Raw genomic sequence first — 16,275 nt, forward strand, 5'->3', positions numbered from 1 at the left:
ATAAGTCATCAGTTTTTCTATATATCTCCAACACAGCTCAGCGGCAAGAATTAGAAAGAGAAATCCCATTCAAAATCACTTTAGACAAAATAAAATACTTTGGAATCTATCAGCCAAGACAAAAACAGTAACTATATGAACACAACTACAAAACACTCTCCACACAACTAAAACTAGACTTGAGCAATTGGAAAAATATTAACTGCTCCTGGGTAGGACGAGCCAATATAATAAAAATGACCATCCTACCCAAACTTATTTATCTATTTAGTGATATGCCCATTGAACCTCCAAAAATTTTTTTTTGCTGTTTTAGATAAAAACATCCAGGGAAATAATAAAAAATAATACAAAGGAAGGTGGCCTTGCAGTCCCAGATCTCAAACTCTATTATAAAGCAGTGGTCACCAAAACAATTTGGTAGTGGCTAAGAGACAGAAAGGAGGATCAGTGGAATAGACTTGGGGTAAGTGACCCCAGTAAGACAGTATATGACAAACCCAAAAAGCCCAGCTTCTGGGACAAAAACCCACTATTTGACAAAAACTGCTGGGAAAACTGGAAGACAGTGTGGGAGAGACTAGGTCTGGATCAACACCTCACACCCTACACCAAGATAAACTCAGGATGGGTGAATGACTTGAACATAAAGAAGGAAACTCTAAGTAAATTAGGTGAACACAGAATAATATGCATGTCAGACCTGTGGGAAGGGAAAGACTTTAAAACCAAGCAAGTCATAGAAAGAGTCACAAAATTTAAAATAAACAATTTTGATTACATCAAATTAAAAAGGTTTTGTACAAACAAAACAATGTAACCAAAATAAGAAGGGAAGCAACAAATTGGGAAACAATCTTCATAAGAAAAACCTCAGACAAAGGTCTAATTACTCAAATTTATAAAGAGCTAAATAAATTGTACAAAAAATCAAGTCATTCTCTAATTGATAAATGGGCAAGGGACATGATCAGGCAGATTTCAGCCAAAGAAATGAAAACTATTAATAAGCACATGAAAACGTGCTCTAAATCTCTTATAATCAGAGAGATGCAAATCAAAACAACTCTGAGGTATCACTCACACCTAGCAGATTGGCTAATATGACAGCAAAGGAAAGTAGTGAATGCTGGAGGGGATGTGGCAAAGTTAAGAAACTAATCCACTGCTGGTGGGGTTGTGAACTGAGCCAACCATTCTGGAGGGCAATTTGGAACTATGCCCAAAGGGCAATAAAAGACTGCCTACCCTTTGATCCAACCATAGCACTGCTGGGTTTGTACCCCAAACAGATAATAATGAAAAAGACAGGTATAAAAATATTCATAGCTGCACTCTTTGTGGAAGCAAAAAATTGGAAACTGAGGGGATGCCCTTCAGTTGGGGAATAGCTGAACAAATTGTGGTATATGTTGGTGATGGAGTACTATTGTGCTCAAAGGAATAATAAAGTGGAGGAGTTCCATGGAGACTGGAACAGCCTCCAGGAATTGATGCAGAGTGAGAGGAGCTGAACCAGGAAAACATTGTACACAGGGACTGATACACTGTGGTACAACTAAATGTAATGGACTTCTCCATTAGTGGCAATGCAGTGATCCTGAACAACTTGGAGGAATCTATGGGAAAAACCACTATCCACATTCAGAGGAAACACTGTGGGAGTAAAAACACCGAAGAAAAACTGCTTGATACATTGGTCAAAGGGTTATGGTTGGGGATATAGACTCTAAATGAGTATCCTAGTGCAAACAACATCATTGAAATAGGTTCTGATCAAGGACACAAGTAATACCCAAAGGATGGGTGGAGGGGAGGGGGGGAAATAAAGTGAGTATTGTAACCAAAAATAAAATAAAATATTACAAAAAAAAATAGGGCAGAGATATGTCAGATAACCCTTCCTTGAGGAAATGGAAACAAGTATTCTTTTGTGTAATCCTAACAATCTGATAGATCTATTCTTCTTTACTTTAGAGTATTAATAAAATGATGGATAAATTAAAAAAAATATTTTTGGAATGAAGGTTTTTTTTTTTATCTTGTTCAAGGACCTACAACAATTTCTTTTTTTTTTTAAGTTTATTTGTTTATTAAGCACTAATTATGATGGTTAAACAAGTCTATGTAACTGAAATTTTTCTTTATAAGAACAAGTTATTCCAATTGAGAAGCAATTTACTTTGGAAATTTCCAGTGATTAGTTGTATGTCATGTAACGAGGAGTAGCACTGAATTTGGCATATGACTTAATGACCTTATTCACAGCTTCCAAGAAATCTTTCTCAGTGGCAATTTTTCGTCGTGCTCTGATGGCAAACATCCCTGCTTCAGTGCAAACACTTCTAATTTCAGCACCAGTGCTATTGGGACACAGCCGTGCTAACAACTCAAATCTTATATCTCTTTCAACACTCATTGAACGAGCATGAATCTTGAAAATATGTGTCCGACCCTCCAGATCAGGTAAGCTAAATTCAATCTTTCGATCCAGTCTCCCGGGCCTCATTAATGCTGGGTCCAAAGTATCAGGTCTGTTGGTAGCCATTAGTACTTTAATATTACCTCAAGGATCAAATCCATCCAACTGATTGATAAGTTCCAACATGGTTCTCTGTACTTCATTGTCACCCCCAGCTCCAACATCAAAACGAGCACCTCCAATAGCATCAATTTCATCAAAGAATATAAGGCAGGCCTTTTTGGTTCTAGCCATTTCAAAGAGCTCACGGACCATTCGGGCCCCCTCTCCAACATATTTCTGCACAAGTTCAGATCCAATAACTCGGATGAAGCAGGCATCTGTTCTGTTTGCAACAGCACGAGCACAAAGAGTCTTGCCCGTGCCTGGGGGACCAAAAAGAAGCACACCTTTTGGGGGTTCAATACCAAGGTTAACAAACCTCTCTGGATGAAGCAGTGGAGTTTCAACCACCTCTCGTAGCTTCTCAATCTGTTCTTTGCAACCACCAACATCACTGTATGTGACATCAGGTTTTTCTTCCACTTACATCATGGTAACTGTTGGGTCAATCTTGGGAGACAGAGGAATATGAATTTGATACTTATTTCTGTCCACACCAACTCTCATTCCTTCTTCAATGTCAGTGGGTGCTACCTGATCACTAAGGTCCACCACAAATTTGGCAAACTGTTTCACGTTGATAATGTATTTTGGGTCCTCTGAATCAGCATTGATTATCTTTGTACACCTCGCAACCTGCAGGGGCTGTTCACTCTGAAGGGTCTGTTTATCTGCAGCCAAATCCCAAAGAGCTGGGGGAGCCAAGCCAGTATCTGACTCTTTAATGCCAGTGAGCTCATTGATTTTCTTAAGAAGTTGCTGGATATCATCTTCTACTTGCTTGATCTGTCTAGAATAAGTACTCTGGCCGTAAGTTTTCAACAAGGCAATATCACCTTCATCCAGTGCTCGGATGGGTTTATCATCCTTCTCCTCTTCTTTGGTTTTCCGCTGATCAGCGCCTAGGTAATCCGGCATTTTGGGACTCGTAGCTACCTCGGTCCTTACAACAATTTCTAAAGATAAATTATACTGGAGATTTATGCAGTAGGAAACCTAGTTGTTTCAACAGAACATGACCATAACATGGAACCATACATATATTAAGAGTTTGATAAAAGCTCTTGATATAGAAAGATATAGAAAGAAACCAGGCAAATAAGAGGACTGAGGTTTTCCCACCCAGCAAAGCTGCTGCCTTTTAAGTCTGAGCTCCCAGGAATATGAGGATATGTGACTCCTAGGTCCAAGGGGAAAAGCCAGTTCCCCTTCTCCAATCAGGGTACATTTTTTTTAGAACAGACCTTGAATACTAGAAGGTGTAACTCCTAAGATCTCAAATGAATTCAAGACTTCTTTGAAACCAAAAGAAATGGCAAGAATAATAAAGGAGTATAAACTTGAATGTGCATCCTGGGACACAGCTCTCTTGGGTAAACAATGGACACTGTTAAATTTATTTGTGGTTGGACTTTGAATATTTATATAGGTTATTGCCAGGGATTCAATTTCTAAATTCCAAAATGAATTACTAAAGTAAAATTAATTTGTAGTAGTTTATTTACAATAGAGGAAAGAGAGAGAGAAGACTCTGGCTTCCTTTGAGCCAGTCAGAAATTTATAAACCTCAGCCAGGGGAAGAGAGTTTCAATATGATGGGCCTTTCCTAGAGGCTTCACGCCTCTAGAAAGGCAGGGTCACTGTCAGTCTTTCACTCACCAACAATGACCATCTAAATGAAAAGAAGTCTGGGTGTTTGTCTTCCATTTGCTCCTCAAGTGTCTGTCTCCAGTCCAACTCTGAGTCAGAGATCCTTCATCCAACTAGAAACTCAAATTGAATATATCTCTTCTGGCCTTTTGTCCTCTTTTTAAAGAATTTTTTTTCTCTTGTGTCACCTCCTCTAAATTTCACATTTACCAATCACAGCAGACACTTTTCTCCACAACTGCCCACTCTTTAGTTCTCACCTTCTTTGATTAGATTATTTCTTTTTGGGTGACTTAACACCTTTTTTGGTAAGTTCACCTTTTGAAGTTACTTAACACCTTTTTGTGGTTAAAATGGGTAGATGTACTTAAAATACCGAGTTATCACCTTTTTGTAGATTAAAATCTAAAAATAAATTGTGGATTACAATTCTAGCTTTACTATAAAGGAAGAATTACCTTCATTGTTACAATCAGGAGATTACAATTTTATCTTTATAATAAAGGAAGAGCTAAGTATCTTCATTGTTACAATCCAATCTTCACAACACCCACATCTTCGCTGGTTATCTTTTGGGGCTGGAGTTCATAAACTTTTTTTTTAAATCATGGGCCTTTTCTCAGAATGTTTTCAAATGTACAAAGGAAGCCAATTATATTGGAATGGAGTTATCAAAATATATTTATTTTAAAAGTGAATCATTCCTCATTCCCTTCTTCCCCCTTCCCCCTGTCCCCCATGTTATAAGGGATGGTTTTGTTTATTAATGAATGACAGCCAGGTCACCTGTTACAGATAGTGCTGAAGTTTATACAGAATTGTATAAATTTTGTATTCCCATGCTAAGAAAGACTTTTACAATTTTAAATTAAGTTTTATTTTAAAATATAAAAACCATTTTAAGCTTGTAGAATGCAAAATCAGTCCAGATTTGGCCCTGGGACTCTAGTTTGAATGGAACTCAGAGATACCAGAATTCTCAATCTTTGTGGTACCAAGTGCCTAAATCCCGTTATGATGACTTGATTTTACCATGTTTTGAGGTAGCCATAAAAGATGGAGAATTTATTAGATCTGTTCTAGGAAAGTTACTGTGTACCCTCAGCCAAATGGACTTACGGTCTGATCAGAGATAAAGGTTTGGGTCTATTCTTTAATTTTTTTTCTTTTTTCTAAAGAGGGTTGGCAACTTATGTTAAAGCGTGCCCCAAACCTGATTTATATGTTTTAGATGTGGGAGGGGATCATCAGGGTCATTTAGTCTGACCCCTCATTTTATTAATAACATTCTAAGAGGTTAAATGATTTGCTCAGTGAGTGCCGTATCTGTTTCACAATGAAAGGAAAGAGACTGAAAAGACAACAGTTTGAGAGGATGTCATGGTCACATGAAACATTTCTTTTAAGGACAAGGGAGACAGCTGAGCATATTTGTGGATAGTTGGGAAAGATCCAGGAAATCAGGGAAGGAGGGGGAAATGATGAGAGAGTCAAGCTTCTGGAGAAGACAGGAAGGGATAAAATTAAGAACACAGAGTAGTATAAAAGAGGGAGGATGGGAGAGCTTGACTAGCTTTGATTTACTCAGTAAAAGAGAAATTAAATTTTTCTGCTGGTAGGACAGAAGAGGGAGTAGCACTGGGTCTTTAAAGGGTTTGGAATAGGCTTAGTGGAGAATGGTCAGTCATGAAAGAAGATCGCTGTAAAGCAGTGAGGGTCCATTAGATAATGTGACTTTGTATCAGAATTGGCAGAGTTTTATAAAAGACTTTCAGAAGCAATGAACAGCTCAGTTTATGAAGAAAAAGATGCTGGCAGTACTCCAGGGCTGAGCATTAGCCAAACAGCAGAAGAATGAGGAGGTGTTCCCGAAGAAATAGCCATGGACCCAGGGAGGAGCTCTCTTCCTAGCTTTGATTATTGGTAGCATAGGCATTTTTATACTCAGAAAAGGAGACTCCCACATACCATTGAGTAAATAGTATCACGTCTCTTGTTCTGGCACAAGCAATAGGTGACACAGAATTGTAATTTGGTTACAGAATAGGAAGCATTATCATATTTGTACCTGGTTGTCTGGAGAAGGAAGCAAGCTGGGTGGCTATCTGGCTTTCAGGCTGGGAAGAGGAAACTGACCTTGCACCTGGCCATCTGAAGCAAGGGGGGACCAGAAGGGGTGATTTTCCTCATCAGAGGCAGCCTGGTGAAATCAAAGAATGCTAGATTGGGAGTCAGAGGACTTGATTTTGAGTCCCATCTGAAGGACTTGCTTTCACTCAGTTTCTTAAATTGTAATTTAGAGGAGGTTAGAGGATATTTCTAAAGATGTAAACTGTGTTTGAAGGATTGTTGAAAGATAGACGTAGAACTGTGAGTTGGTTCTCAACCATTTCAGAAAACAATTTGGGGTTACTGGAAAAAAGTTAATAAAAATATTATCTTTTGATCTACTCATTCTTATAACCCAAGGAAATTAACAGAAAGATTTCATAATAATCAGAATTCATAGTGGTACCAAATGGAATAGCTAGGTATTAAATAGCTTAATAAACGGTGTAATCTGAACATAATGGAATGCTACTGTGTTATAAGTAAAAATGAATATGAAGAATTCAAAGAAATGTGAAAAGAATTCTATGAACTGTTGGAGAACAAAGAAGGAAGAGCCAAAGAACAATAACCATGCTGATTATAAGTGAAGAAGAAAGTATTCAGGTGAAATATTAAGACCAATGTTGGTTTGAGTTGACCAAGATTAACATACTTTCACACATGCTATTAGTAACAATTTTTTTTAACTAAGTCTTGCTTAACTTTTTTTTTTAATGGAAAACTCCCAGGGTTTTTTATTCGGGAGCAAGTGATACCAAAACAAAATGAATAAGTAAGAAGTTTAGATCTCATCCTTCCATTTAGATGATCCTACAATTGAAAATCAGAAATTTAGTTCTTTACTGAAGAGACTAATGGACTGGGTATCTGAGATATTAATCAATGTAAATACTGAGTCCCAGAGTTTGAAGACAAGAGTTGGGGTAGAGGAAACTATAAGCTAGATCCTTGAGTATGGAGGGAAAGTGATCCAGAGGTTGATGCTTCATGAAAGCAACAAGAATCTGGACTCGGTGGCATAGGCAGGTGGAGATTGTGTGATGACATCAGAGAGAAGTCTAGCAATAACTGGGTAGAAAAGAGTATATCATATCCTTCTGAGCTCCTCTGTAAAAGAATGAAAGAAACAACCATGGAAAAAGAAGATAAGAGTGTGAAAAGAATATATTTAGGCTGAGAGAGTAACCATAGAGGAGGATATGGACTGAGGAGGAACCGGATTCAGTTGAATAGGAACTCAAAGCCCTGTCTTGTCGTCTTCTCCCTCCTCTTTTAAATCTTGCCTGCATACTTTGGGATTTGGTATCATACTGATACCCAGCCGCCATCATCAGCCTATTCAACCCCAGTAAAGCACTTCAGTCATAGGTGTAGTAAATGTAAACAGTATGTAGTAAAATGAAGTCTCCACTCCAGCAACCTCCATGCTCTTGGGTCATGTGGACACAAAAGGGGGAGGGCCTAGCAGGTGTTGATTTTATAAAGGGAAGGATGGTCAGTAGTGATGACGTTTCTCCAATCTTCCCTTTATTTCAGCTTCTCTATTTTCTTTAAACATTCCCAATTTCTCCACAGACCCATCTGCCACCAGCTGCCAAGGTAGGAAAACCATTGTATCACATTTTCCAGATTTCAGTGCCTTCTCCAAGTGAATTGAACTCCATAAACATTTATTAAACGTCTACTATGGGCCAAGCCCTGGGATACAAAAAAGAGGTAAAAAGAAGCTTAACAACCTGATGGGAGAGACCACAGGAAAACAATATATACAAAGCAAGCAATATATGGGATAAATAACAGATAATTAATAGAAAAGGTGCTAGAATGACTTTCAGCAAAAGATGGGATGTTAGTTGGGTCTTAAAAGGAAGCCAGAGGATTTAGTAGGCTGAGATGAGGGGGGACATGAGAGAAAATGTCCAGAGCCAAACAATGGAGTGTTTTGTACGAGGCTAGTGTCACTGGAGTGAACAGAATATGTCAGGGAGTGAGGTATAAGAACACTGGGCAGGTAAGAGTAGGAGGTTAGATTATCAAAGATTTTAAATCGCAGAGCATTTTGTATTTGCTCCAGGAGGCAACAGGGTTGCTATTGAAGAACCAACTAGGGAAAAAAACCTAATGAGAAGAGAATATCAAGAAGGGGTGGGGTTGGGCCAAGATCAAAGGCTTCAGTATCAAAGAGAGTGAAGATTCAGAAGAGGCCATTGGATCTGGCAATTTTGGATCACTAGGAACTTTGGAGATAATAATTTCAGTGGAATAAAAAGATTGGAAACCAAAATATAAGGGGTTAAGGAGAGAAGGGGGGTGTAGAAGCACCTATTGACTTTTTTTTTAACCCTGTGTATTGGTTCCAAGGCAGAAGAGTGGTAAGGGCTAAGCAATGGGGGTTAAGTGACTTGCCCAGGGTCACACAGCTAGGAAGTGTCTAAGGCCAGATTTGAACCTAGGACCTCCCATATCTAGGCCTGTCTCTCAATCTACTGAGTTACTCAGCTGCCCCCTTACCTATTGCCTTTTCAATGAGGTTAGCTGCAAAGGGCAGAATACATGATAGGAAGAATGAAAGAATTGAGTGATTTTTTTTTTAGTAGGGAAGGAACTAGTGGATAAGGAAAGATTGTAGATAAGTGAAAGAGTTAGAAAAAGATGGAATGGAATCACTCAAAACAAGGAGAAGGGTTAGTAGGGGTGAAGGAGGTATAGAAGTTATATATATGTATATATATATATATGCACACACACACACACACATATATGTATATATGTTTATATGGTATAGAAGAAGGCAGTTAGTAGAAGGTATGAGTGATACAAGATGGAGAAGAAAGTTCATTTTTTCTATAAAATAGAAGGCAAAGTTCTTTGCTAAGGGTTAGCTAAATATGGCAGGGGATAGAGTACTGGGCCTGGAGTCCAGAAGACTCATCAAGTTCAAATCTGGTCAAAGACACTAGCTATATGTCCCCATGTAAGTCACTTTACCTCAGTTTCTGCATCTTATCAAATGAGTTAGAGAAGGAAATGGCAAGCCATTCTAGTATCTTGGCCAAGAAAACTCCAAATGGGGTCATAAAGAGTGTGACATGACTGAAGATTAAACAAACAGCTCACAGCCAAAAGGGTCATGGGAGGTTTGAGAAGTGTAAAGATTAAAATTTAGGAATATGAGAGACTGAGGCAGGTAGAAATTAGTTTCTCTCTGCAAGGAGTATTATATTTTTTTAGAGGTTTATTGAAGATTAAGGATTAAAGAAAATACAGGATAAGAGACACGTGTCCAGGCCATAGAGTGGCCTAGACACAACCTCACCTACATTATGAAGAAAAGCCATGCCTGCCCCAAAATGGAAGTCCAAGAGCCAAGAGAGAGCCCTTCAAAAGCCTTTGAATCAGCGTAAATACCTTCTCGATCTTGGCCCAGGTGAGATTACAAGGCATTCTGGGGAAGTGGAGCAAAGGCTCGTGGGGATTGTAGTCCTGTAGTCGAGTCTATTTTTTTACATTTCCTCATGTGATCATTTTTGGAAAAATTAATTTTTCCCCAAAAGGATCATAAAAACATAATAAACTTAAATCTTTACAACGCCAATAAAGTGAATATCTCAAAAAAAAAGAATAAAACCAATAATTGCCGAACGCATTGACAAAAAGCCAGTTAGGGGGGCAGTCCCCTTTGGCATGAAAGTATACATACAAATAAATGTTCAATCAACCACACCCAAAGTCCATTTTTGTGCAGTTTGTGGTCTGGAGGCTTCTTCATGATGGCTTCTCCAACAGTTCAGTTTCTGGATTCAAAGACGTAGCATCTTCTTTACCTAAAATTCTTCTCAAAAGGAATTTAAACTTTGCAATTTACAATAATATTTTTTATATTTCCCCGTGTTGTGGGTGATTGAAAGATACAGAATCAGTTAGGGATGCATGGCTGAGGTATGAAATATATGAATCAATTGGCAAGAGATATTAAAAAGATATCAGAAAAATCCAAAAGAAAAGAAAAAATTTCTGGATGAAAATATAGACTATCAAAGTCTCATGTGTAAAAATTCCAAGTAAAAAGAAAAATAAATGTATAACAGGTCCTTGAATCAGGGCCCAATCAAAATGATCTAAGCAATGATGCATTTACCCAGTCAGTAGCCAGGACTACAGAAAGGTACCACACTATGAAAGGCAGAAAAGGGGACCAGATTATAGGAGCCAAGGTTTGGGGATACTCATCTGTGAGTATTTTCAGAGTGAGTGTGGACACAAGGAAAGCTTATGTCTTAACACATGTAAAACATAGTAACCTCAAGTCTTCACACTAGATTCAAGACCTTTGTATTGGCCTAGAAGTGCATCAATCCATCCTGGATTTGCTTTTCTTTGGCTCTGTGCAATGGCTCTTGTGTGTATATCTTGTCCTGGAATCATACAGAATCATTAAGCAAAGTCCCATAATTTATTTAAATAATTAGTGGCATCGTTTTTATAGTCACAAGCCTTTTAGGGTTATGCATTAGCAAATGTATTTCAAACTTGTAGCACTGAAAAGTCAAAAAGTTAAAGAAAATCTTAATGCTGGTGACATGTGCTTCAAATATAAAAAGGAGAGAAATAATAATAAAAAAACTGAAAAAGTATATTGCACATGCAAGAAAAATATAATAATAAAAGAGCTTTAAAAAATTCAAAAATATAGCTTATAATCATTGACACTCTGTGTCAGCTAAGAAAATATAAAATGCAAGACTTTCTCACCAAAAATGAGATCCATTTCCTCTTAATATCTGGCCATGATCACTGTGAGTAGAAGGCAAACGAATTGAACAAGGTTAACAATTTTTCATTTTAAAAAATAGAGTAGTGCAAATATGTAGTTATCAAAATCCCCAAAATTCTCAATAGCCCAATTAATTACAATAGCAAACAAACACACTTTCATATTTCACATAAGTTGTATGGCATTTAAAACCTATGAATTGATGGACATTTGTCACAATTTTTACAAATGTAGCAATCTTTCAACCTTGGTAATAAACATATTTTTAAACAAAGTAAAACTCATCTTGGGTCAAGAACATAATCAAGAAATCTATATATCATTCTGGTAGAAGTAAAATAGTGAGCTGAAGAGTATAAATAAAGGGGTGCTCCTTTTTTGGAGGCTTTTAGGGATACAAATGCCCTGAGAATAACTGCTCAACTTCCATTCACATGTGGGAAGGTTGGGGGTTATAAAATGAATTTCACTTCAGCTACAATTGGCAAAAATAAGGAGATTGTAAAAAAAAATTCCAAAAATCATATTTTAAAAACCCTTAAAATAAAATCATTTGAGGTATTTAGCACATTAAAATTTCCAAAGGTTGTTAATACAATTATAACCAGTTCTGAAGTCCATCTATCCTCAGCAAAATAGAAAAAAGCTGTTTTTTCATATATGGGCTTATTCACAACAATATTTGTTCAATAGTTATAGGGGGAAAACAACAGAATTTCAAAACTCAGTACATTCAAAATAAATTCAATCAACCTTCAGTTCAAGCAGAATAATATTGAATCCAGTTATATATGAACTTAAAATCACAAAGTTAAACCATAACAAAAAATGCAATAGAATACAGAGATTTTTATAAACCATTGGAGTCTGAAATGCCTTAGAATATAGCCTTTAGTCTTTAAAGTTCCTTAGGTGTGTTTATCCATTTAAATGTCTATTGTCCGAAGGTAGTGTAGTAAGAGCTAGGCAATGGGTTTCAAGGGACCCGTCCAGGGCCCCACAGCTGGGAAGTATCTGAGGCCAGATTTTAACCTAGGACCGAATGTCTTTATGTCTGGCTATCAGGTCGCTGAGCCACCCATTTGCCTCCCTAAAGTTAAAGTTGAATCTTTGGGCTGAGTCTGCTCCCTGACAGGCAGGTAAAATCAATGAAATTACCAGAACAGTCAAAAATCCTTTTAAACAGCCCATTGCTTTTTAAGTTTCTGTTTGAAAAAATCTGTTTCTTCTCTCTAGTCTCTCTTTCCCCTCTACCCTGATATGATCCCTCCTCCTGCCCCAGTCCACGTGGAGCCCATGTGGAGTCAATACCCCGTTTGCTCAGAGGCTTAGCCTAAGGGAAAATTGCCCTTTCTTCTTTCCCTCGCCTCTCTCCCCTTCGCCCACATGGCCAATACTGTTACCAGCTGGTCAAAATGAGTCCTGATCGATCTGCTCCAAGGATCTGGGGGATGAGCCGGCTGGGGTCACGCTCATGGGTCTGGGGCGCAGAAATAGGCAGGCAGCAGGCCGGTGAGAGGCCAGGAGCAGGAGCTGGAGCAGCTGCGGGGGTGGGCAAGGCCGGGACCAGGTACCAGGTGAGGACGATCAGGGATGCAGGCTGCAGGCAGGAAGCCACGGGGCCGAGCCAGGTGGGGTGGGCAGCAAACGCAACAGGTCCGGAGCCCTAAATTTCTAGGTACTAGATATTAAAGATTAAATCAGAAGATTGAGAGTTTTTTCCTCCCGAAGTGGTTACGCCAACTGTAAAGATTAAAATTTAGGAATATGGGAGACTGAGGCAGGTAGAAATTAGTTTCTCTCTGCAAGGAGTATTATTTTTTTTAGAGGTTTATTGAAGATTAAGGATTAAAGAAAATACAGGATAAGAGACACATGTCCAGGCCATAGAGTGGCCTAGACACAACCTCACCTACATTATGAAAAAAAGCCATGCCTGCCCCAAAATGGAAGTCCAAGAGCCAAGAGAAAGCCCTTCAAAAGCCTTTGAATCAGCTTAAATACCTTCTCGATCTTGGCCCAGGTGAGATTACAAGGCATTCTGGGGAAGTGGAGCAAAGGCTCGTGGGGATTGTAGTCCTGTATTCGAGTCTATTTTTTACAGAAGGGATGAAAAGGTTAGGAAGAGTTACTATGGAGGGAGATAATGAGTTGATAAGGCAGGTAGAGAAGGATTGCCTAGCAGCACTATGCCTCCCTTGCCCTAGTAACATAAAATTTGTAGTAGATCCAGTCAGAAAAATTGTACGACTTTCTCCACCTTCATCCGGCAGCAAGGGCGGTCAGTAGTGGAAGTGATTGAAAGTTAAGGCTTGTCAGGGTATAATCAGTGATATAATAAGGGGTCTAGTGTTTCAGGAGAAGAGGAAAATGTAGTTGAATGGTTCACTAAGGGATCAAAATGAGGAAAAGAATGGCTAGTGTAGGATCAGTTCTAAGTGAAAATTCTGTGTGAAATACAAAGAAAATACTCATCAGTCACCCTAGCACCACCAAACTGTGTGGGTTGACTTTTTGGAGAGGAGGATGTTTTACGACAAACACTTTTCATTCATTCCCCCTCTGAAACAGAATGAATTGTTCCCAACCATTCTGAAAAACAATGTGAAATTATAAAGCCTGTGGCCTGGTTCTGGTCCAGCTCTACACTTCGACAATCAGTACGAAGACTCCCATGTTTAGGCAATATCTCTTTCTTCTTTTTTGGTCAGTAAGTAAATATATACAATTATGACAATTTAGATCAAAGTAATATTTCAATGACATATTGAAATTAAAGGAATAGTCTTTTGTTTTGAAGGCTTACTATCCGTACAGTTACTCTGTATATACAGAGACATCAATATAGATTACAACTCTTATGTGGTCCTAAACTGTGAGATTCTTGACTATGTTTTTCCATAAATCCCCAAGAGAGAATCCATCTAATGTTCTAGAGATCTTCCTCTTATTTATTTAGCATCTTAAGGTTATTAACTGGAAAACTGGAGTTTTCAAAAGTCCATCTAACTCATTTTTGAAACACACTGAGTACAACTTTTCTAACTGTTGATAGTTACAGTAATATTTTTGTATTCATGGTAAAAATTTGTGCTGTGGAAGTCAATAACTATAAAAATCTAAAGATAAATAGCTAAAAGACTATTATGAGCATGAACCAGCATTATCCCAAATTTTGTTTATTACTTAACCTACTCCCAGTTCCCAGTGTCTAATAAGCTCTCAGTAAATGTTTGAAACATTAAATAACAGTATAATAAATAAAATTCTCAAGTGAACAGAAATGTTACAGGAACTGGTTTAAAAATGAGACACTTAAAAAGAAGTCCCCAAAAGCAGATAAAGGCCCAGGGTCTTAGGTGAACAAGTTTGGGATTGTTTTCATGGTAATTCCAAAAACTGATGTGATGATGTGATATCTAAAATCTGTGATTTATTGCTCTCATTAAACAAAAGTATCAGGGTATAGTAATAAAGCTGACTAAGAACAATTTAATTGACTGTGTAAAAATAGACTCGAATTCAGGACTCCAATCCCCAGAATCCTTTGCTCCACTTCCCCAGAGTGCTTTGTAATCACACTGAATTCTTGCCTGGGAGAGAACACAAATGATTATTTAAAGGAGTTCTCCACCTACTGAGGGTCCTTTTGGACTTCCGTTTTGGAGGAGACGCATCTCTTCCATGATGTGAGATTATCTTGTTTAGGCCTCTCTAGCCTAGGCACGTGTTTTCTAATCCTGTATTTTCTTTAATCCTTAATCTTTAATAAACCTCATAAAATATAATACACCTTGCAGAGAGAAACTAATTTCTACCTGCCTCAGTCTCCCTAAATTTTAATCTTTACAACTGACCCAATTGAACCCCAACAGAAGACCCTGCAAGTCTGGTACATCAATCACAAAGACCTCAGCATTTATAATGAAGTAGATGAGGGCACCAAATCAATGCAGTGTCAGCCCCAGTTCCCATTCTAATGCCGCACCTTCATTCACTGCTGAGCCCAGGGACCTTTGTCGAATAGGCCTCTGCTCCCCACTTTAGGAGTAACCACTTGTTGGTGTCCTGTGTCCTATTCCATTCCATAATGGCAATTTTACTGGCAATGACCACAATAACTCACTGGACTAGAAATCAAAAGGTAAATCCCTACCATGAGCCTAAACTTCCTTTGTAACTTTCAGCCAGGGCAACTGGTACAGTGGATATGGTACCAAGCCTAGAGCCAGGAAGACTCCACTTATAATGATTTCAAATCTGGACTCAGACACTTAGCTGTGTGACCCTGAGCACTTAACCCTGTTTGTCTCAGTTTCCTTAACTATAAAATGAGCTACGTAAGTAAATGGCAAACCACTCTAGAACCTCTGCTAAGAAAACCCCAAATGGGACCCATTGGAGCAAAGAGTTTAAACAAGACTGAAAAACTTTTAACCACTAATCTTAGTTCTGCCTCTCTGGGGTCGAATACAAAGTCTTCTTCCACATGTCAGCCTCTGGAGACAGTCCTTGTGTTCCCCATTATTTTTTTATAATCAGTCAACAAGCATTTATTAAACACTTGTGCCAGGTACATACAATGAATGAAACAATCCCTGTCTATGAGGAGCTTAAATTTTAATGGTAGAGACAATAAATATATGCATAAGTGGATACAGAATGCACACAGGAACAGGAGCCAGCCCTATTATGTCATTGATAGGAGAAGCTCACAGTTGAGGAAACTACAATGCAGGCTAGCATGTCTGCAGCTTCTGGTCTTAAGAGTTGCCTAGAGCACTGAGAAGTTACAGAGCCAGGATCCCATTTGGCATCAGTAGAGAGTAAATACAAGGAAGGGAAGCCACTGCATCTTCTCTGTAATCACTGTACAGTTCTAGTTCTGTACGTGTGTGGATTTCACTTGTATGGGGCAGGGAAATGATGGATCACTAGATCTGACCACTTAATGTTTTGGCCTGTTTCCTCCCTCTAAAATGAGGCAGCTGGGCTAGAGGACTTCTGCACTATCTGGAGCTGCAATGGATCTGAAACCAAACAACATTTTACAGGAGAGAAAACTGCCTTAGAGAGTTCTCATGACTTGCCCCAAATAACACATGCAGGAAGTATCAGAGGTAAGATTTGACCCTCAGTCATGACATGAGTCCAT

The 16,275-nt window shown here is 38.4% G+C and overlaps 1 protein-coding gene across 1 annotated transcript; it reads right to left on the reverse strand.

Moving 5' to 3' along the window:
* Positions 1-2,063: 2,063 nt before the first annotated feature.
* On the reverse strand, positions 2,064-4,442 carry LOC100013490 (26S proteasome regulatory subunit 7-like). The gene is given in 1 exon segment (XM_056817532.1): positions 2,064-4,442. A coding segment is annotated over 1 exon segment (1,302 nt). The 5' UTR covers positions 3,503-4,442; the 3' UTR covers positions 2,064-2,200.
* Between the last annotated feature and the right edge of the window lie 11,833 nt (positions 4,443-16,275).

The sequence above is a fragment of the Monodelphis domestica genome, chromosome 2 (genome assembly GCF_027887165.1).
Source record: "Monodelphis domestica isolate mMonDom1 chromosome 2, mMonDom1.pri, whole genome shotgun sequence".
In the NCBI taxonomy this organism is placed as follows: Eukaryota; Metazoa; Chordata; class Mammalia; order Didelphimorphia; family Didelphidae; genus Monodelphis; species Monodelphis domestica.